Source organism: Coptis chinensis, chromosome 4 (assembly GCF_015680905.1).
Source record: "Coptis chinensis isolate HL-2020 chromosome 4, ASM1568090v1, whole genome shotgun sequence".
NCBI classification, from domain to species: domain Eukaryota; kingdom Viridiplantae; phylum Streptophyta; class Magnoliopsida; order Ranunculales; family Ranunculaceae; genus Coptis; species Coptis chinensis.
In genome coordinates, this window is record NC_141459.1 from 28,425,413 (window position 1) to 28,449,525 (window position 24,113).

The 24,113-nt window shown below is 37.1% G+C and overlaps 1 protein-coding gene and 1 pseudogene across 8 annotated transcripts; one reads left to right on the forward strand and one right to left on the reverse strand.

Moving 5' to 3' along the window:
- Nucleotides 1-10,060: 10,060 nt before the first annotated feature.
- Nucleotides 10,061-22,439, forward strand: LOC147503035 (V-type proton ATPase catalytic subunit A-like). Of its 7 annotated transcripts, none has more exons than XR_015221876.1 (7): nt 10,061-10,711; nt 10,809-10,864; nt 10,955-10,983; nt 11,107-11,220; nt 11,327-11,367; nt 21,857-21,917; nt 21,999-22,439. XR_015221876.1 is itself a non-coding variant. In XM_086607852.1 (5 exons), exons 1-4 carry the CDS (start codon nt 10,615-10,617, stop codon nt 11,180-11,182), a joined length of 258 nt encoding a protein of 85 aa, XP_086463978.1. In that variant the 5' UTR covers nt 10,061-10,614; the 3' UTR covers nt 11,183-11,220; nt 11,327-11,909. The 7 variants fall into 7 exon arrangements, 2 of the variants coding, with proteins under 2 accessions (XP_086463978.1, XP_086463979.1); XR_015221879.1 differs by having other exon boundaries at nt 10,070-10,711; nt 11,107-11,194; XR_015221877.1 differs by lacking the exon at nt 21,857-21,917.
- On the reverse strand, nt 18,064-21,999 carry LOC147503036 (anamorsin homolog pseudogene; annotated as a pseudogene). Its single transcript, XR_015221875.1, has one exon. The product of XR_015221875.1 is annotated as an anamorsin homolog pseudogene (transcript).
- Nucleotides 22,440-24,113: the final 1,674 nt, after the last annotated feature.

Below are 24,113 nucleotides of genomic sequence, written 5' to 3' on the forward strand. Positions count from 1 at the left end.
CAAGTTGATGACACACGGCGGCGAGCCTGGCAAGTTATCATGGCGTGGCAGGATGCGAAGGAACCTCATCTCTTTGGAGAGGAAGATGAGGAGGATAATGCTTAGATGTGGGAGTTAAGGTAAGTTTTTAGTTCAGTTAGTGTCTGATTATGTCCCAAGCAATTTGATTCTTGTTAACCCCATAATGGGTGGAACTCATATAGAGTTGTGTCTGTTCTTCTTTTTCTATATTAGTATGTTTTAACCTTGTTTTGCAGATATTCCAGAATTTACGCGTTTCTATGGTATTTCTCTACCCTATTATTTAAATACTTTTAGGACAAAGCATGTTTCTTGTTTGGGGGGAGGGGGGGCATAGAAACACGTGTAATTAAGGCATCTGTTAGGATATAGATATGTATAATATGCACTTGTTTTCTAGTTAAAAAATTCAAAAATTTTAAAAATATAAATAAAATTTTTATGCTATACACTTAAGAATATTGATATTGTTTTCTTTCTCTATGCTCTCAATAATCTAGAAGTCTCAATGAGCTTTTGCATTAGAATATTTTTAGAAACTTGGGTTAATATGTAGGTAATAATCTTTGCATCTATCTATAAATAAGTTACATGAGTATCTATGATTGTTGGCGATGAAGTTTAAAATATAGGCTAGAGTACTTATTCTACAAATCCTGTGAGAATATAGCCTAAAGCCTTATATGAGTGAAACATTTGAGAAATGACACAAGGAAGAAGTAAAATCCGGATAGAGAAATCACACGTCCACTTGCTTGATCACTATACTATATCCTAAGCGAGAATTTAGGCCCTTTTGAATCGATATAGCAAAAAATTCAAACCTATGAAATTATTTTCCGCTAGTCGCCCTTCTGAGCCTTTCTTTAGCCTTTCATAAACCGCAAATCCATTACCCTGTTACAAAAACAAAACAAAATAAAACCTTTGAAATGAGTGTGAGAATAGAGATGAAGAATAGAAAAGAGAAAGACCTTTGAAATCAAGAATTTGTTAGTCGCTACAGATAAGAAAATAAAGTTTCCATCCAAATAAAAATAAATAAATAAATAAAAGAAAATAAAGAGTTAGAACTCCAAAAATAGAATCAAATGAGTCAAAAGCCAAAGAAAAAAAAATATGGCTAAGGATGGAAACAAAGTGTAGAAGCAAAAGTAAGGAACAAGGTTTTCTCTAGTTACATAACATGAAGACCCTATTATCTCAGACTTTTCCTTTTTGAATATCCATTTCCTTCATTCTTAAACCATCTCCTAATAAAGACCTCTAGCTCAATTAGGAATAGGTTAGTGTGATAGTAAGTGGCAGATGTGTTTGATCGACTCTGGCTTCCTTGTGTATCATTGAGATTAATATAAGGTAAAGTGTGCCCACTGCACACTGGAGTAGCGAAACTTGAGCGGAAAAATCATAGTGGTTTTTGTCTTGACATTTATGTGAGGACCTACTTAAGGACGCTATTCCGAGTTTTCATAAACGGACCTGCTAGTGCATTTCATAGTATTACTCATTGTATATATGTTTATTCATAGATGATTGATTATTATGCATATATTAGCTTAGGTTTTGACTTGATTATTCTATATTCATTGCTAATAAGATGTATAGATAATTGAGACATAGATAAGGAAACAATAGTTTATTTCTAGTCGTTGTAATATAGATACAGTTTGTGAGTATCTTCACTAGAAAACTCTCACGAGGCTATAACTCGTCCACTAGGGAATTCCTAGTGGTTTAAGGCCTTGTTGCATATGGTCAATGATGCAATCGCTTCTCTACAAAGCGAGTAGTTAAAACTTCATTTTTGGTTACTTATTCTAATTTCTCATATTTGCTTGAGGACAAGCAAAATGCTATTTGGGGGTGGTTTGATAAGAGCCCAACACTGTAGTTTTAACCCCTTAACAATAATACTTTTAGACCAATTATATGAGTAATAAATAAGAGTTAATGCTGATTATGTGTTTTTATATATTTCAGGCATTGAAGTCAATTATGTGCAGAAATGTGTCACTTTGGCGAGATAAAGGAGCAAGGGTGGTTGGTTGCTAAGAAGTTATGTGATTAAAGGCCAAGATTCAAGGAGAAAAAACCTTTGTAAAGCCCGGTCAAGGCTGAAAAGTTAAAGTCAACGTAGGCAAAAACAACACACAAAAGTCAGCAGAACTTCCGAAGACCGTATCTTTGGGCTCAGAGCTCGGAATTGGGCCTACCTTATGTCAAAACGACCGGCTTGGAATCCGATTTCTAATGGTTCAAGTCTTGACCCAATCAGAGGAGCAGAAGTAGACGAAAAGTCTATAGAAGTCAAATCCAGCTGAAAAGGCCTATGTGGACTGAAGAAATTGGGTTTTAGGCTCGATTTTCCGGCCCAAAACATGGATCCTCAGCCCATACACAAAAATGTGGATCTGGTCTCCTCCATTTCAACACACAAGACTTAACTCTTAAGTAATAATTAGCTTATGATAGAAAGTAGCCATTAGAGAATAGTTTTAGATCTAGATCTAGTTTTTACATTCCATTAATTAGTTTTCTATTACCTTGTTTTAATTTAGATTATTAAATTATTGTTAATTCTTTATTAGATTAATAAAAATAGTAGTTCTTCATAATTTTGGTTTTGATTTATTAAAGTACTTAGAACTAATTTCGATTCTTAGTTGTTAATCATTTCTTAGTTGTTAATTTAGATTGGAATTATTGTTTAGATCAAATTAGTAAGTTTACAATCTTTATATGACGTCTTGTTTAATTTCATTGGGAAATAATAGCATAATGATTCTAGGCTAAACCTCCATTAGAGGGGGATGAAGAAATATTGATGAAGCTTGATTTGTGTTAGCGTAGAGTAGTTGTAATTTCCATACCATTAATCTAGAAAAGATTAGTTTACTATGAGAATGGATTTGATTGTTTCACATGCTAGATGTTAGTTGGTAGAGATTACCATGAACAATTAGGGATTAAGAAGAACCAATTGTATGCGAAAGCAGTTCAATTCGGATTACGACGATTCTTCGTTAGTAAATTAAGTCGAGTTAAGGTGGAATCAATCCCCCCTAATTCTTTATCTAGTATCAATTTAGTATTCCGTAGTCGTATAAATTCATATCTTGTTAGTATAATTTGCATTGTAGTATAAATTCGTAAATCTCTCATTGACTTTGGATGGACTGATAATCTTAGAAAACGCTAATTCTAAAGAACTAGGAGTGGAACGAATATTTTACTCCAACTCTATTTCAATAGATTCGAGAGTAGAAATCTTTGATAAATAATTAGACACGAGTTCAGTTTTAGTTTTACTTGCATTTAGAATTCTATCATTTATGCGTAGGTAAAACTATTCATTTTACGTTTATCATAAGCCTTCAGGTCGTTGAAAGCTTTGTGGCATTCGTCTATCCATGTGAATGTTGCGCCCTTCTTTAGTATCTGTAGGAACGGTCTGCATTTGTCAGATGCACGTGAGATGAATCTGTTGAGGGCTGACACCATGTCAGATAGCTTGTGAATTTGTTGTTTGGAAATTGGTTCTGGCATTTCAAAGAGAGCTCGTATTTGTTATAGGTTTGCTTCAATGCGTCTTTGTGAAATGAGGTTTCCTAAGAATTTCCCTGAGGCTACCCCAAATACATAATTTGCTGGGTTGAGCTTCATCTTGTTTTGGTGCAATCTTTCAAAGGCTTCTTGCAGGTGAGAAATGTGGTCACCAGCCTTTGCGCTTTTGACTACCATGTCGTCTATGTAGACTTCCATAGTGTCGCCCAGCAAGTCTTTTAACATTTTTGTGACAAGTATCTGGTAGGTCGCACTGGCATTCTTTAAGATGAACGGTAGGATATTGTAACAAAACGTTCCTTGTTCGTTTATGAAGGACGTTTTTCCCGGTCTTCTTCTACAAGTGGTATCTGATTATATCCTCTATATGCGTCCATAAATGATAAAAGTTCATGACCGCAATTTTGATCTACTAGTATGTCAATCCTGGGTAAGGGAAAGCTGTCCTTTGGGCAATGCTTGTTGACGTTGGTGAAGTCTATGCAGTTGTACCTGGCCATTTTTCTTAGGAATGGCTACGATGTTAGCTAACTAGGTCGGGTACTCGACCTCTCTAATGAATCCAACTTTTTTTAGCTTTTCTATCTTTTCATTGATGGCTTTTTGAAATTTGAGTGCTAGTTTCCTAAGTCGTTGTTTGATTGGCTTTATAGTTAGATCTACATTTAATTTGTGGCAAGTGACCTGAGGGTTGATTCCTGGCATATCGATATACGACCAAGCAAAAACATTGTTATTGAGAGATAGAAAATTGACAAGTTGCTCCTTGAGCTTGGGGTCTAAATCAGCCCCTACATAAACAAATTTTGGGTCATCATTTGTGCCCAAATTGACTTTCTCTCCAGGTTCGACTTGTGCTTATTTTTCCTTAAACTTGTCTATTGCTGATGCTAGAGGGCTGGAAGCTTGAGGATCTTGCAGCTTTGGGATGTCTTTCGTCTGGACGACCTGAGTTTTGGCCTTGGTTGTTGTGCTTACTTGATTGCATCGATGAGCTTCTAGTTGGTGGCTTCTAAGCTCCATGATGCCTCGGGATCCGGGGAACCGTAGGACTAGGTGTAAGGTTAATGGAACTACTTGGATCTTGTGAATCCACCTGTGTCCTAAGATGGCAGTGTATGACGACTTGACAGCAATCACACTGAAGCGTGTTGAGGTCTTGACCATGTCATCTTTTTCTCCAATGGAGACTAGTAGGATGACGTCTCCAATGGCATCTATGCGGTCTCCATTAAACCCGTAGAATGGTGTATTTCACTCTATCATCACCGAGTCTGGCAGGTGCATATCCTTGTATGTTTGGTAGAAGAGGATGTCGCAAGAGCTGCCTGGATTGATTAGGACCCGTTTGACTATCCATCCGTCGATTTTGATGTGCACTACCAAAGCATCATTATAAGGTAGGCACACCTTGTCGAGATCTTCCTTGGTGAATGATATTGAGGTCATAGATTGAGCGCTGGCGAGAGTGATCACTTCAGTTTTGTGGGATAGGTGGTAGATTTCTTGCAGTGCTCCTACGCGCCTACGCTTTTCACGACCGGAGGTCTCGCTACTGGAGGTGTCTATAATCATGTGGATTACTTTTTCCTCATCGTGATCAGAGGAGTGTTGTCTTATGTTGTACCTCGACCGACTTGGAGATTTAGATCGTTGGGCTGTTTTGCTTCTACTCTTTCTACGAGCAGGTCGTTCATGACTACAGCTCCTACTTCTATTGCGGTTGGCATTCAGTTTATGCCTGAGGTCGCTTTCTAGCAAGAACTCTTTTAGTTTTCCCTCTTCGACTAAGTCTTGGAGGTAGTGCTTAAGGCTCCAACATTCATCGGTGTCATGGTGGTGGAGTTTGTGGAAGTGGCAGTATGGACGTCTTGAAATTGTGATCACCTTGTTGATGCTTGATTTGAAGTAAGGTGTTGTATATATCTTCTTCAGGATATGGCTTGGCGTCCTGGAGAAGTTGGAGAATTCTGTTGGTGTATGATGGCTTGTAGGAGTTGGTGCCCTTGTTGTTGCCTGAGTACTGGTTGCTTTCTTTGGGTCCCCGTTTGTCGCTAACTGCGAGGACTTCTTTGCCTTTGTGTTGGGCCATCCATTCTTCGTACTTCATGTACTTGTCAACTTTGTGGTACAACGAGTATAGGTCGGCTTGTTTCTTCCTGTTGTGGACGAACTCTGCTGCGAATGTCTCGACCAGCTTACCAAAGTTGTTGATTGAATCAGGAGTTAGCGTGTAAAACCAGTCTAATACTCCGTCCTTCAAGCTGGCTGGAAATAGTTTGCATTTGAGGTAGTCAAAGTCTGGAGCACTGTAGAGCACCAGGATTTGGCTAAAATGAGCTATGTGTTGGCTTGGACACGAGCTTCCGTTGTACAATAGGAACTTTGGCTGGATAAAATCAGTGGGAGGCTGTTTGTCCTTGACTTCTGTGGTGAATGGTGGCGCTTTGTATGATTGGAGCATCTTTTGTACGATCTGGGCTACGCTAGCTTTTTTGTTTGACTTCTCCAACCACTAGGCGAAGTCCTCTAGTCGTTGGTTGGTGGTTGTTGTGAGGGCTATGACTGCGTTGTTTTCAATTGCGTCTGGAGCCAGGTTGTTGGTGTTGGAGGTGGTTTGCTCGTGCATATCTTGGTTCGTGGTAAACGATTCATGGAGGAACTTTACTTGATCTACTAGAGCTTTTAGTTGTTCTTCCATGGTGGTTTTCTAACCAGTTTCGTGGGCTTGAAAAAATAGTGTGGGTGTTTTTATCAAGGAAACGAACTGGCAGACGGCGCCAATGTAAAGGTGTGGATTTGTATCTACGAACTGATGTTAAAGTTGATAGGGAATGGCTGCACTCTTTCTTGGGATAAGAGTGGCCTACGTATCAAGTTTCTTGGGTGAACTTGAATCAAGCATTACGTAGTTCATCTCTCTCTACATATAGATGTTTGAGCTAACCTTCCTTATTTGCTCCAGGTCGTTATCAAGTGTAGATCCATATTTTGTGCTATCTTGATGATTCATCATTACTTCTGTTGTTACCAAGTAAATGTCTCCTTCATTGGTGCGTTGACTGAGCTTCAGGATCACGGTAGATCATTTGCTTCCATATATGGCTGTGTTTGATATTTGAGACGACCTGAGTCCTAGTGGCGTGGTACGACCTGGTGATGTATGAGCTGTGAAATTACAACCTAGTGTGTGGACACATGTGCTGTAGTGATATGTTTGAGAATGGAGGGTACTTACAGTCATTGTGTCCGGATGATGTATCATCCGTGATCCGTCTTGTAGAAAGCTTGCAGGGTTCTGACAAAGAAAGGGCGTACTATATTCACTTCCATTGCAGATAGATTTTTCAACTGAGATACCCCATATTACATAAGTTCAGGTTGTATATATGACGATTAATTTGTAAAAACAGAGAGCGACTCTGAAGGACAAATTCCCCGAAAAAGTAACTCTCAACACCACCCTTTTTTTTTAATCACCCTCAAGGACCGGGTAGATGAAAGGTCAAGTATACTCTTGACACGAAATAAAAAACGGCTCTAGCAGATGAAAGGTTAAAAGTATACCCCTGACCCAATGTATATAGTATGAACAATCATTGTTCATATACAAAACATGCGAGCTCATTGTTCATACCTATTGGTGTATGAACACTCATTGTTCATACCTATTGTAAAATATGAGCAATGATTGTTCATACCTACTAGAGTATGAACAAAGCGTGTTCATTCCCATTGGAGCTATGAATACTCATTGCTCATACCTTTAAGCAGGGATAAACCATAAATGTTCATACCCCCAATTATGAACATGAGCCTCCCTTTATTTTTCTTTTTCTTTTTCTTTTATTGTATTTTACACCTTTTCTTAATAGAAATTCAACTTACCAGGCAAAAAAAAAGTTATCACATATAGCTCATGACTATCAACAATCATTGTTCATAGTCCAATTGTGGTATGAACAAAGAAAGTTCATAGCTCATGACTATGAACATTAATTGTTCATTGTACAATATGGACTATGAACACTCATTGTTCATAGCTCATGACTATGAACAATGTTTATAGCTACCGAACTATGAACAATCAATGTTCATAGTCCAATTGTGGTATGAACTAAATTTACCTGATGATCAATTTCTCTCTCAAATAGAAGATCTTCAACTAGAACACCCTGTATTTGTAAAATTTCATCTGACCAAGTGATTGCTCTTCAAAAAACATAAGAAATAACCATTAGTCAAAAATGATATTTCCTCAAAACAGATATGAACATTGATTGTTCATACCCAAAACGTATATGAATAATAAATGTTTATACCCAAAACATATATGAACAATACGTGTTAATACTTAAAGTAGGTATGAATAATACGTGTTCAACAGTAAAAAAATGAACAATATTAATCATTGTTCATACTTATTGGACTATGAATAATCATTATTCACACTGAACAATCATTGTTTATACTCCTGTTGGACTATGAACAATCATTGTTCACACTGAACAATTATTGTTCATATCTATTGGACTATGAATAATCATTGTTCACACTGAACAATTATTGTTCATATCTATTGGACTATGAACAATCATTGTTCACACTGAACAATCATTGTTCATACCCCTAGTGGACTATGAACAATGATTGTTCATACAACAACAACATGAGGAATGATCAATGAGAACACCTATTGGACTATGAACAATCATTGTTCATACCCCTATTGGACTATGAACAATCATTGTTCATACCTCAACAACTATGAACTTTTTTTGGACTATGAACTTCTTTTGGAACTGAATTTCAGGAACTTCTTTTGGAAGTGTCGTCCAAAAATTAATCACATTACACAATTGATTCCTTGTTTGATTAACATTAAAATTTTAGACGATCTTGGTGGAATCGAACCACCATCACCTTTGGATATCTCCAAAGTGCTTGTCCATTTGAGATAAAAATCCAAATCATGCACAGCCAATCATTAAAACAATAAAATAAACAATCCCAAACAATAGAATAAAAATATAGACACTTATAGAGAGAGAGGTGAATCAGGGAAAGCAAATTGAGTTTTAACCTTTCCTAAGGTGAGCTAGAACTAGATCTTATTTTATTGCACATGCCCTTAAATCACCTGAGATCGCCATCACAATTTTCTCTCTTTTCAGTGAGACTGTTCTTGGGAAGGGCAAAAATAGATTGTGAGAATGAGAGAATTTTAGTGGGGGTTTTTTTTATAAAATAACGAAGTGTACTTTGAAGGGTAAAAGTGGGAATAAAATAAAATAAAACGGACCGGGCCAATTTATTTTGTCATTGAGGGTTATTTTAATTAAAAGATTGGGTCCGTGAGTTATTAAAACGTGGAATTTGGTTTTGTGAGTGATTTCTAAAATAGGTTGTCCTCTAGAGTGATTTTGGCTCAAAATTAGTCCTCAGGACCAATTTCTTGTTGTAAAAATGGGTCTCTATTTCTGATATACATATCCATATCCATATCAAAGTAGAAGGCAGTATTAAGGAAAAGCCATATGTGCCTAACACACTAACAAGCAGAAGCCAACACCATACACATATACCGTACAGACTTTCTGCATTAAAGAAAAAAAGAGATCAAAGAGATGGATTCAGTCTTCCCTAACAGATATTAGGAACACATGCACCGTTTAGGTAGGAGGAAAACTCCTACATCTAATGAGTCCAATTAGTGGATCACTTTTATGGTAATCTTAAAGGTTATGTAACCATCCCATCAAATAATAATTTCTATAATGCCTAATTAATAAGGGAACTTTTCAATTCTATAATCGTTGCTAATTTCTAATCTTGCACACACTCACTATAGTGCGTCTTGAGCTTTGATTTATTCACCCTTGGATGGAGTCAAAAGAGTACAAATTTGAATTCCAAATGTTTGATATTAATGCATCTATATGATTCTTACTTCCTACCCCACCATCTCAATATAAATTCAAACTACATTCCGTACAACTCAATAATGACCCGTTATGAAATTCCTTTTTGTCCAATACTACAAAAATTAAGACTTGGATCTCATTATATTATATTGTGATTGTCTCAAGTCCTTTTTGGTACTAGCAAGACTCAATTTTGAGAGGATTGATCATTATAATTAAATACGTCATCATCATATAACACCCAATACCCACAAATATAGTCCCTCTCTTAAACGTAGGTACTTAAGATAATAACTAATCCTAAAACTAAAAAACCCTACCGTATCTCTCTTTCCCTCCTTATTTTCTCTCCCATTTTGTGACTTTCTTCTCCTCCAACTTTTCTCTCTCACGGTTTTCCCTCGTTTCTCTCTTTCTCTCTCTTCCAAGGAAAAAAAAAAAACCGTTCATATCTCTCTCTATTACTTTTTCTAGAGAAAGTTTTTATTTACTGTTTAAAAGTATGAGTTACTATTTATGCCTCATTAACAATATTATATTGAAGTGGCATGTAACAATATTATCTTGCAAAAAAAAAAAAATCAAAGTTCAGACAAGGATTTTCTTCTTCCATGTCTGGCTAAGTAAACATCAATTTCGTAAACAACAATCTTACAGCAAAATATTGGTCGTTGGATCACCAAATCTAAATCAGATCTAAACACCAAAATATCAAAATCATACGTACGAACGAAGGGTTTTCCTCGCTCCTTCTCTTTCCTATTCCTCTCTCCAACACTGAAATCATTCCAGTAAATTCAATGCATTTCAGCTCCAAAATCAACCAATTGCAACTCCTCCAAAGTCGAATTCTCCAAAATCAACCCATTGCAGCTCCTCCAAAGTCGAATTCTACAAAATCAAATTCTCCAAATTCAACCCATTTTTTTTTTAATTCTCGAGTTTGAAGATTGGAAAGCGAATATGGTTACATTCGCAAGGAAATTTCGATTCTTATTTAATATAATTTGTTGCATTAGGTGTGAATTTTGGTTGACTTGAAAGGTAAAAAAAATTGGTTGATTTTTGATAGGTATATGGGCCAGTGGTGGTTGCAGATGGAATGGGAGGTGCTGCTATGTACGAACTCGTACGTGTTGGTTATGATAAACTTATTGGGGAAATCATTCATTTGGAAAGAGATTCTGCTACCATTCAAGGTTTCTATCATCATAACTATTGTGTGTTCGTCTGTTGTTAATTGCTTGTTGAGTTGTAATTAAGAAAAATTAAACTCATGTTTTCTGCCCTTTGTAGTTTATGAAGAAACAGCGGGCTTGATGGTGAATGACCCTGTTTTACGAACACACAAGGTATTGTAATAGCTTTTCTTTGTGATTAGATGGAGTTTCTTTACACTATGTAATCTTATTATGAGTTTTTATTTTTATTTTCCGTTGTAGCCTCTTTCTGTCGAGTTGGGTCCATCCAGGTGTGTTGTAACTAATCTATTAGTCAAACATTTTCAAGTGAACCTTCCCAATGTTGTTGCAACTTGCAAATTATCAAGTCATCAGTGCTAATGGGTTGCTCTGATCTCTGGTTCAACACATAGGCCTTTGAAAACAATTGCTAAGATATCTGGTGATGTCTACATTCCTCGTGGTGTTTCTGTCCCTGCCCGGCCTTGACAAAGATACTCTGTGAGAGTTCCAACCTAAAAAAATAGGTAGTGCATAATTATGATGGTTAATTGTTTACAATCCATGCTTGCAAAGATGGTAGGGAGTGGAAATACTTGTTTTGGTCAATTCCTTACATTTGTCTGCTTGCAGGTGAGGGAGACCTTCTAACAGGCAGAAATCATATTGAAGTGGTAAGTTCATATTTTTTCGGTTGAGTTGGCCATCTGTATTCATATTTTGGTCATCACTGGTTATGGTTTTTTACCTGCTGGCGCATCCTGTTTGTTTTGCGCAATTCGTAATCAAAGCCATTGGCTTTCTCTTCAGCCCAAGTTGATTCTCATTCATCTTATCGATCAAGTTCTGATTTATGAGTTCAAGTTTTCAAACTTGTTTCATATGGTATTCGATAAAATGTCTGCAAGTGATTTTTGTTTAGTTTTTACTAATTTGCTAAGTTGGGATAAGTTGTTTTTTAAATAATATGTTGAGCAAACATCCAAATCGACGATAGTGGATCTTAAGCTCAAATGGCAGAGCAGTTTGGAGATATCCAAAAATAATGGTGGTTCGAATCCACCGAGATCCTCTAATAACAAAAGTTCATACAACAAAACTGGTATTTCGGTATTTCCTATTAATTTTGTTATCTCAGATCATTCGTACTGATAAGAGAAGCACTCTTACCATGTAAAACAAAAAACTTACCATGTAAAACAAAAAAGAAAATAAATCAAAGAAACATGTTACGTACAATAAAGCCACTGTGGAGACAAGACAACTTAACTCCTAAAGAAAAAAAAAAAAAAAACTAATGAATCTATCAAGATTAGGGGAGCAAAATCCATTGAGTGTTCACCTTCCTAATAGCATTACTCAATTTGGCAAAAGCCTCTACTTGCAAGAACTCAAGCAGAACCTGCAACACAAAATTATAAGGAGAGGCAGGAAGAAATATAAAAATGAAGAGGGAAAGAGAATAACTTCTTGACCCTAAAGAGAAAATATGGGTATTACTCACTTCTGCACTTGAAGCAGCATAGTTTGATAGCCTCTCCATCAGTTGAGACAGCACTGTCTTGGTGTTGACAGTTGGCTGAAAAAGAAGGAAGCCTTAGCTACCATTTGTCACATAGATCATAGCAGTTACTTCCCTGGAGATGGTCTTGGCATCACTACTTCACAAAACTCAATCATCTTAAAACAAATTCAAGGTCGACACCCTCTATTTGACTGAGGGCATGTAAATTTTTCTCAACCTAATAAGTACATAGAAGGCAATCAGAATACTTGTAAACTAATATTAGAGTAGGAGATTAAAAAAATTCAATAAAATGATCTGATCCAATTCAGACTACTGATAATACTAGATCCCTGAGCTCGCTCCTCTCCTTTTCCCACTTCTCTTTTTCACGGACAGGACCCTACAAAGAAGATAGCCCAAATTGCAAGGGATCACCTACGAGTGTGAACTAGTAAGTAATATAAGATTGTATGATCACAATAACAACAGGTTCTTGTTAATAAACTTCAAACATGTTCTTCCAAATCTCAGTAGAAACTTATAGCCATTACTACATGTGGTTGCTAGCTTGCAGTGTACACACGAACTCTCTTAGAGTCTTAGTACCACAAACTTGTAGAAACTAGTATGCACTAATAAATGTATTGTTGTGAATAATTAACTGCGGAAACAACGTTACCCACACCAAACGGATCAATCCTACACAAAGATTGATCTTTCTCAATAGACAAGACTTCAACACCCTCCAAGCAATATCCCAACACTTCTCAATATCAAATAACAAGCATATGAAATAAAACAATCAATGTAAAGAAGAACAAACCACAAGAGGCGAGATATATATCGTGGTTAGCTTCCACATCAAGTTCAAGCTTTACTAGATGTCGAGATGGCCCGATTACAAGTCTCTCTCAATTCACTCACAAAGAATGAACACTCAACTCACTAAATTGTTCTCTTGTAATCACTCTCTTTCTTGGTTTTAAAAAGTTAAGTTTTCCAAAAGACCATTTTGTTTTTATATCAAAACCAAAATTTCAAAATATCCAAATAAAGCACGGAAAATTCTCTGGCCTTGGCATGTGTTAAAAGCCATGGCCAGCGGGTTAAGCCCTTTCTTTGGCGCGGTCATCAAATCATTAAAAGTTCACATTCTCTACCTCGGTGAGGTTTTAACACATAAAACCGGGCGAACACATCCATCACATCCATAAGTACACCTCCGGAAGACTTCGCGATCACCGCCTCTTAAGTTCTCTTTCAAACATGTAGGATTTGGAGCAAGTCCAAAAACTTAACTCCGGTGACAACTTTCATCGGCATATCGGCCGGGTTGTCATGGGTGTCTACTTTCTCAAGTCTACATCACCATCCTCAACGACATCCCGGTATAAAGTGATATCGGACATCGATATGCTTGGTCCGAATGAACTTGGTTCTTCGCCAAATGAATAACACTCGACTATCACAATACCGCAACAACATCGTTTCGCTTTCGATACCCAAATCATCTAGAAGACCTCCGAAGCCATAGTGCCTCTTTCATTATATATACTCTTAGCTCGGTGTAGATTTCAGAAAGCATAGACCTCCAACTAACCGTGCACCATGCATCATAAACACATAACCAATGTCGATCGTCGTCTATCTAGATCACTGCATAATCGGAATCCACAAACCCAACATAACAAGTGCCTCCACCATAAGCTAATCCCACATCCAAAGTACCGCTTCAAATTACCTTAGTACCCATTTCATCGCCTCCCAATGCCGCTTCCCGAGTTTGCCATATACTACACAACACTAATCGCCTGAAATGTCCGGCGTGTGCACACCATAGCATACATCAAACTACCCACGGCACTTGCATAAGGAACATTAGCCATATGCTTTTGTTCCTCCAATCAACTAGGAGAAACTTAGGTAAAATGCCCAAAATAAAGGGGTAGAAACCGACTTTGCATTCTCCATACCAAATCGAAATTACTTTTCGAATGTATTTCTTCCGAGATACAACTATCCGTCGCTTCTTCCTATCTCTGTCAATCTCCATGCCCCCGATCTTCTTGGCTCCACCTAAGTCTTTCATCTCAAACTTCGAGCTAAGTTGAGATTTCAACTTGTCTATCTCCACCATGCTTTTGGAAGCAATAAGCATGTCATCCACATAAAGCGGGGAGATAGATGAAGTTATTACCACGAAGCCTTCTAAGTAGACCGCGCGATCATACTTCCATGTTGCATCATGAATGTGTCAAAGCTTTGTACCATTGCACAAGCGATTGCTTTAACCCGTTGGTGAAACCGATTCAATTTGCATACATAATCTTCTTTCAAACGACAAACCCTTCAGGTTGTCTCATATAGATCTCTTCTTCAAGTCCCCATGCAAAAAGTTTTCACATCAAGTTGCTTTTAACTCCAAGTTGAAGTGAGCAACTAGACTTCAATAACACCACGAATGGAGGGGAAAATACCTCATTGTAGTCGACTCCTTCATTCGTGAAAAACCGCTTTGCTACCACTCTTTGCCTTGTACCCAAGATCTTTGTCGGACTCGGGAAGGACCTCTTTCTTTCGAACACCCATTTATCCATAGTCATTTTGCCTAGGTCCCATGTGTGATTTTTATCAAGAGATTCCATCTCGCTTTGCATATCTACCAACCAATCTCTTGTAATGAGCATCTCTAACGGCTTCCTTGAAGCTATCCGGCTCATCATCTTCGATATTCGGTCATATGCCCACTAAATCCACGACCATAGTGTTTCACCCACTTCATGCCCATACTTGTGCACTTCTTTAACTTGTCTCTGTGGCTGGTAGGTCACTACAAAGTTCATGGATGCTCATGCTCTTCTTCCTTCTTTGTGTGGTTCCATGATTTGGTACCTCATCATGATCTAACCAAATCATCTCTGCTGCGTCGGTCTTTCTCAAGCTCAATGGACTCACCATTCGCCCTTCCTACTCGAAAGATAACCGCGGAAGTCTCATCAAAGGTAACATCTCTGTACCGGGGAACTTGTGGTCTTCTAGACACCACAATCGTATCCGCTTTACCCCATTTGCGGGCTAAGAATATGGCCTTCTTAGCTCTGGGATCTAGCTTTTCCCCTTACATGGTAGTAAGTTGTCATCCAAACACTTTCGCAAAATACTATAATCCTTTGGGTTACGACCACACCTCATAGGGTGTCCCGCAATCTATGGTCGGGTATTGGTGACCTATTAATACAGTAACACGCCATGGACACCGTGATTCGCCAATACTTTTTCCTGGGGACGGCATTAGACAATAAACATCTTGCTCTTTCAAGCAAAGTTCTATTCATCCTCTCTGCCATTCCATTCTGGCGTGCGTGCAGTTCCCGATTAATTAATCAACCGGGTAATTCCTGTAACTCTTGGAAAGGTCCATAGGTATACTTCGTTACCATTGTCGGGAGAATGTCTTTACCTTCCTATCCGTGCGATTCTCAACCCTTGCCTTCCACTTCTTAAATGTCTCAAACACTTCATCTTTTTCGATTTCATCATATACACCCACACATAGTGAGTATGATCATCAATGAATGAGACATAATAGCGGTTACCTCCTTTGGAAGCCACCACGAGGGTCCCCGAAACATCCGTTATGCACATAATCAAGGATGCCTGTTGTCGTGGTGCTTGCTTGACTTGAACTTGACTGCTTTCTTCCCATAGACCTTGATGCTCACGAACCCCATACTGGCTTCTTGAGTTCTTCAAGAGCCCTCGCCTGACTTCTCGGACAAACCCTTTTCCCATATGCCCTAAACGTATGCCACATCTTAGTGCACTCGGAATCATTACTACATGCACTCATTTTGCTACATCGCTATCACCGCATTCTACTACCCGTCGAGTATACAAGGTTCCATATTTTTGACCGCTTCATAACAACTAAAGAGCCGTTAACAATATTTAGGACTCCACCTTCGCCAAAATTTGTGGCCTTTGGAATCAAAGGTACCAAGAGAAATAAGACTTTTCTTTAGCTTCGGGAACATGTCTCACATCGGTTAGAGTCCTCACTACACCATCATACATCTTGACCTTATAGTTCCAATTCTACCGCCTTACAAAAGCAGCGTCATTACCCATTAAAAGCGAGAACCACCATCAATGCTCTCATAAAAACTAAACCACTTTCTATTCGGACACATATGATAGGAACATCCTAATCAAGGATCCACCTCTCGGTCGTATAGTCTTGTGTGGACACACAGATCGAACTCATCCTCTTGAGCACGAAGCATAATTTGCCTCAAATTTTGCCTTACCTTTCTTCGACCTCTCTCTCTTTGTTCTCTTTCTTGGGGTGAGGACAATTACTTAGCGTAATGTCCTTTTTCATTGCAATTGTAGATTTGTACATGTTTTTTTAAGGCTTTCTTTGACTTGGACCTAGAATTATCATTATTTAAATAATTACGAAACTAGCCCCCGACTTGCATCAATGTTATTCTCTTGTCTTCTTCATCAACTCATAAGAAAGAAGTGCACTCTGAACTTCGTCAAGATCGGCGACTTCTCTGTTCATGAATGTAGTCATTAGATGCTCATAAACCACCATGCCGCATCATCCATCTTCATACCAACATTCAAATAATCCGCTAGGCGTCGGCGGAACTTCATAACGTGCTCTTGCATCGTTGAACCATCGACCATCATGTACCGATAAAGACGCTTCTTAAGGTACATCTTGTTCGGCTTTTGGTCATATACATAGACTCTAGTTTGAGCCAAATACCGGCAGATATTTTCTCCCATCACACTATACATGACATCATTAGCAAGACATAACCGGATTGATGAACAAGCCCCAAGATCGAACTCTTCCCAATCATCATTACTTTTCATTCCCCTTCAAAGCCTTGTGCAAACCTTGTTGGATGAGGATGTCCTTTACTTGGACTTGCCAAATCCCAAAGTTATTCTTCCCATTAAACTTCTACTTCAAACCTTGCGTTTGACATCTTGGGAGCCATCTTTCAAGTTACACACAATAACCCAAAAAACGGTTTCATTTAATCGAACACCTTGTCTACAAAATTTTTAGTACTAAACTCAAAATCCCAGTCGTTATACCTACGCTCGATACCAATTGTTGTGAATAATTAAGCTGGAAACAACGCGTTACCCACACCAAACGGATCAATCCTACACAAAGATTGATCTTTCTCAATAAACAAGACTTGAAATATCCCAACACTTCTCAATATCAAATAACAAGCATATGAAATAAAACAATCAATGTAAAAGAAGAACAAACCACAAGAGAGATATATCGTTGTTCGGCAATTTGCCTACTTCCACACAAGGAGTTCCAAGCTTTACTAGATGTCCCGAGATGGCGATTACAAGTCTCTCTCAATTCACTCACAAAGAATGAACACTTCGACTCACAAAAGAATTGTTCTCTTGTAATCACTCTCTTTTCTTGGTTTTAGAAAAGTTAAGTTTTCAAAAGACGATTTTGTTTTATACCAAAACCAAAATTTCGGTAGCGAAGCCCACGGAGAAAAAGCCCGGCGGACTTGTGTTTAAAGCCATGGTAGCGGGTCCCGCTCTTTTTGAGCTGGTCATACTAAATCATCGAGTCATGAGCGAGTCTTATCTGGCCTTGGCGCGCCTTCGATCGTGAAAACGAAATTTTCTCTACATGTACCTTAAATGGATATTGGTGGATTCGAACCACCATCTTAAGAGATGTAGTGGAGATCCACTAGCATTCTCAAGCGCTCTACTGTTTGAACTAAATTCCATAAAGAAAATAACACATAGTACCAAAAATATCCAAATAACGAAAATTATGTGTCGATACTCGATCCCCTTAAAGTTCACCAATTCTACTTCCAATTAACATTTTACCCGCATTCAATTTCACTTAAATTAAATATGTTACAAGTCAAATTAAACAAAGAATCTTGCTTTTGCAAATTAACAAAACAAACGCCTGCAACAATTCTCTATAAAACATGATAGAGAAAGAGATGTTTTGAAGGACACCCGACACTTTTTCCAGAGACCTAAACTTCAGGTATTGATTCCAAATCCAAGTGCCTCTGGACCAAACTTGTAGATGCAGCCTGAAACACTCGCCAAAACAAAACAATGCCACTACATAAACAATAATTTTAGGGGTATAATAGGGTTATTTAGGGATTGGTCCTACTTATTTAGGGGTATTTAGGGATAGGTCCTAAAATTATCGATTATTAGGCTTTAGTCCTACTTTTATCAATTGACCTAGAGTCATCTCAGTTGACCGTGGTCAACCCATTTTATAATAATATAATTTTTATTTTTTATAAAAATGGCCAAACTACCCTTGAGCGGGCTTGACCAGACTATCTCTAAAATGGAAAGCCCATGAGTTTTATTCCAAACTACAGCATCTCCATCGTAAATAAATTCTTTAACAACAAACTTCTCTATAGATTTCTTTTGTGGTAACTAGAAGTCAGATGCAAGAAAATTCCCATCCAGTGATACCTTCTCACCCAGTTTAAATGGAGGCAGACTTTTGTAAGGGCACGAGCCGCAACAGAATGCATCACCTAGACCACAACTACCACATGAGGATTGAGGATTCTCAATCTGGTCCATAGTGAGTCCGAACTTCTCCACTTTCTCCACTGCCTCAGCACGTCCACAACTACAATTTTTACATGTTTTCCTTGTGCTTCCAACTTCACAATCATCAACTGGTAGCAATTGTACTTTGGGTAGACTCTTTGTAGACCTTTTTTTATGGTAAAGGAGGAACCTATCTTCCACGAAGGCTTATTGGCCCTAACTGTGAAGGAGTTGAGATTTTCCAATGGTACTTTTGCATCTAGAAATCCCGCTAGCAATAACCTACGCTTAAGAGAGGAAACTATCTCATCTTTGTTCATTACGTCAGACTAAGACTTTTGAAAGGTAACTGCACCACCAGGCTTTAACGCTCTTAAACATCTTTTCGAGTAACTCATGACCAAGAAGCTCGTGTGTCGTCAAGACAAAGACAACAGCATCCATTGAGAAAGATGTAATTGGCAACTGTTTTAAAGATAAAGCTTGTGTGATAATTAAGGGATCATTCAATTATGTTCAATTCCTTTAACCCCATGCTCTTCAATTCCATTCAAAACTGCACTAACAAGCATGACCACATTGTCTGTAAGTGCTAGAACACTTCTGTTCATCTCAGCAGTATCCTGAAAAATAGATCCCATTTAGTTTTGATAAAAAATTTTCCAAGATTTGACTTTGGTTTTTTTTTATTGGGTGTCAAAAATGAGGATTTGATGAATAAAGACCAACAAACTATTAACTAGTGGCTAAACATGCCACATTAGCAAATAAACCTTTCTGTTAATACCTTTCTGTCGCCAAGAAGGATGTGCAACACTAGCAGCTCCTAAGGAAGACGAACTAGCTTGATCACCATCCATTCCTTAAAAACTCAAAAAACTAGCAATTGCAAACACATAACCAATACTTGGAAGTGTTATTTTAATGCAAATTTAAGAAAGGGTCAATGGTGGAGCAGTTGGGTAGTTTTGTTGTCAGTTAATTCAACTTATATTTCGAGACTTTGAAAACGTCAAACACCCTCTTGGACGAGGATTTCAATGCAAAGCTCTCAGACTTTGGATTAGCTGGGCAGGGACCATCAGAAGGACTTGGCCATGTTTCAACATCAGTAAGCTTTGTGACTGTTACTTGACTTTTTGGTAGTGACATTATTTTATAGGGAACTTGAATATCAATTTGAATTGTTAGTATAATACAATCTCCTTGTTAATGTAAGAAATTCCTTGCAAGGGAAATAATATAAGAATTTTTTTTGGCAAATGGGTCTATATGTAAATGGGTGAAAGAGATGATGAAAATGGCTTATATGGGTCAGTTTCGGCTGAGGTGGTATGGCGAGTGGAAAATACAAATAAAACAAAATTGAAAAACAATAGACACATCATCACTTAACTGGGGATGCTAACATATTGCTATTTTTGTGAAATCGGGCATAGTACATTGATACGTTTGTGAAAAAAAATTCTATGTTGATACAAGTGTTAATAGGACCTAAGTATGTTGCATATTTTTGTATTTAAAACTAATTAAAATGGTTTCAATTACGAGTTTGGAGAGAGAGTCAAACTCAAGAATTAAAAAAAAAAAAAAAAAAAAAAAAAAAATTGAACAAATATTTCAAAATTTTAAAAAGTACATACCTTGTGAGAATCTAGAATGGGTTCAAATCGAATTTTAAACCCTAAATCAGAGATGGGTTCTTCAAATTTGGGTGTTGAAAATCGAAAGAATAGTTGGTTGCTCGCTTTTGATTTTGGGTTAGAAATTTTGGGTTTGATTTTTGGGTTATTTTGAGTTTTGTTGGGGTTAGCAAATTCCAATTTTTGATTTCCAGTAGTGGAGGAGAAGGTAAGGGTTTTTTATCGCAGAATAGAAATGAAATTTGGAGAGAAATAATTAAATTTAGCAAAATACCCCTGCTTTGTTTAGATTTGTGCCTTTGATTTTTTATTTAGATTTGGTGATCCAAGGTCGGAATTTTGCTGTTTGGATGATGTCTACGAAATTGATGTCTCCCTAGCCTAACCGTATATATATATGGGTCAGGCTGCCTTGACATCTTATTTTGCACCTTATCTTGAAATCCACAACCAAAAATCGAACTTGCACATTAAATTAAGGGCTGATTTTTTGTAGAGAATATTTTCATATCATGGATAGAATCTCCACCAAAACTCGTCTGAATTGGATATGTCTAGTTTTATTAAAAAGAGTGCTAAAATTGTGAACTATTAGATAAATATCGAATTTAAACACAACTTTTGATAAGGTTAGACATCTTCAAATGTCTTGATATTTTATGGAGATGATCTTTATTATATGGAGAACATATTCCCATAAAATCCACCCTTAGTTCATTGTGTAAGTTGTGGATATCAAGATAAGGTGTCAAAATAAGATATCAAGGTAGCCTGCCCCATATATATATATATAGGGGAGGGATACACCCACTCCCATTTTGCCCACATCCAGCCCACTCCCAATCTCATCCACTCAACTCACGAGATGATCTCAAGATCTCATGGCTGAAATTAAAACAAAGCAAAAGAACGAAATAAAAGAAAATAGAACAAAAGAAACCCTTCGCAAGTTTGAACTGAACTAAACCCTAGCAAAAACGAAATCCAAACAAACATAACCACTCCAAATCGAACCAAATTATTATATTTTCATTTTATAAATTTCTGAAATATATACTACTTCTGACCTTCTCAAACAAAATTCTCTACTTCTCAAATAGAGTTCAAGCTGCATAGCTGTCTTCAGGCTTCTGGCAAGTAAAAAAAATTCGTTTTATGCAATGTTGACATTTTTGTTTTTTTTCTGCATTGCTCTAGTTTTTGTTGTTTTGATTATGTAAATGTATTAGATATTAGAGTAAATTCGGACCCATTCATTGATAAAGTTATTATTGTTTGGAGAGTGTTGAAATCTGGACTTCGACTGGGAGTTTATTACAAATTAAATTGGTGTTTGGATGGGAGGAAATTGCATATGATTGATTGTATTAGCATTTGATTTGTTTAAGCTATTGAAAAATATGTCAGAACTGAAAATGGCATGCAGTGGCCTATCAATGTACTGAGAGTTTATTGAAGTACTTGGCTGGTGAGTTTTCTCATTTCATAATTGTAGTTCCACTCTTTTAAAACTATAAATAATAAATTAGTTTTGTATTTTTTTTTATAGAGCAACATCCTCGACGAAACTACTTTCATGCTGGAGAAATCTCTGCAATTGGGTGGGCCTGCGATTCTCGAGGAAGCAAAGAGATCGTTCAACAAAGCAGAAAACTTGACTCGGTGCAAGTTTATTGGTGGGTGTTACTGTTGTGATCGTGTCTAAAGTTGGAGCTTCGAAGTTGGATTAGGGTTTTGTATATAGATTAGGGTTTGGTTGTTACGGATTAGGATTTGGTTATGGATTAAGAGTTTGAACTTAGAATTTGAAGTTTGAAGTTGAAATTTATATGTTTGAAGTTATTTTATATGAATTTCAAATTTGAAGTTATGTATATGAATTTGAACGTGAGTTTGAGTTTGAATTTGAATATGGATTGATGTATATGAATATGAATTTGAACGTGAATTTGAATATGGTTTGATGTATATGAAGTAAGTTATTTAAATTTGATCGAGTGTTTGGATATGAAATGAAGAAAAAAAAAAAAAAATGCAAGTTTTTTGTCCAAATGACCTAATCAGGTCGTATAACTCAAAACAATCTGAAGAAATCGTTGCCTGAGAGATTTTCCCTTGATGACCCATGCAGACCGCTTGCCTTTAGACCTAAACAACCCCATCAGATCGTTTAGGTATGCAGCCAAGCAACCCATCCATGCTGTCCAAGATCGAATTTCTTGCCAGAGACATTTGCCCTTGACGACCCATGCAGACCACTTAGCTTGGACCTAAATGACCCCATCACCTCGCGAGATCTTCTCAAGATCGTGGTCACTCACCTCGCGAGATCATCTCAAGATCTAAGGGTTTGAAATAAAACAAAACAAAACAAAAAAATAAAACAAAAGAAAATTAAAACAAAAGAAACCTTTATCAAGTTTGAACTAAACTGAAAACCAGCGCCAAACCCTAATGTATTCATCTGAAACCCTTAACTAAAAACTAAGAATAAACTCTCTCCACTAAACCAGCAAACCAATTCTTACTAATTCTCTTCTCCAACAAACCTTTAAACTCTGTCCAGTTTCCCACCAACCAGAAAGAGAGATGGAATTGACGCTAACATTGAATGATTCAGGTGAGCAAACATTGATTTTTGCATACTTATATTGAACTGACAGAGTTGTTTGCACTCTACTTATATTGCCAAGTTATATTTCGAAATTATTTGATGTTGATTTCAAACTTATTTTGACGTTAGGGGTTTTCAACTTGGTTGCATACTTATATAGGTGACTTATATTTTCAGCCCATATTTTGAACTTGTTTTGAACTGGCAGATGAAAATCTTCAAAGATGATTTTTTTTCCCCTTCTCTAGCTTTCAACTGATTATCTATTGTGTTTTATGTAGAACCAATTGATGACATCTTTTTTCATGCTGGAGTATCTAAGGAAAATGAAAATGAGGCTTCTTCGTCTTCTCATCCAACTCTATACGACATATACCGAGTTGATAGGGAAAAGATTTCGTATTTTATGATGAATTTTACAAGTCTGGAAGGTGTGAAACATTTTTATATATACTACAGAAAAGCATTGGGATTTAGTGTCATTACTCGAAGTACCTAAAAAAGAATTATTACATTCAGACGAAGTGAGTACTTGTTAAATGACTTACGAGCGTTTTGGGACTTACATAGAACGAGTAAAAAAAAGAATAGATGAGGGTTTGAGAAAGAAGTAATAAACAAGAGGAGAAACACGAATACGGTGAAATGCAGGTGTTTAGCAATAATGAGAGCGACAAAACAAGACAGTGGATTATGGAAAGTGGTGAAATATGTTGGTGCACACAATTTCAACCTTGTTAGTCCGGCGAAAAGGATGTGCATGCCTATTTGCAAAAAATTGCCTTTTGCAGCTAAGATGTTGATTGACTCGTTCTGTGATAAAGGCATACCTCTGAATATAGTTGTTGATATACTTGATGGACCACAAAATGGTTTTTTTGACAGAGATTGTTTGGAACCACTTAGGTCCGTCAAAGTAGTATAAGAAACCTGTCAAAGGTGATGCTACTGTAGTGCTAATTTTTTTTTTTAAGAAGAAGAGTATAAATGATCATAATTTCTTCTACGCAATACAAATGGATAGCAAAGCATGGGTAATAAATTTCTTTT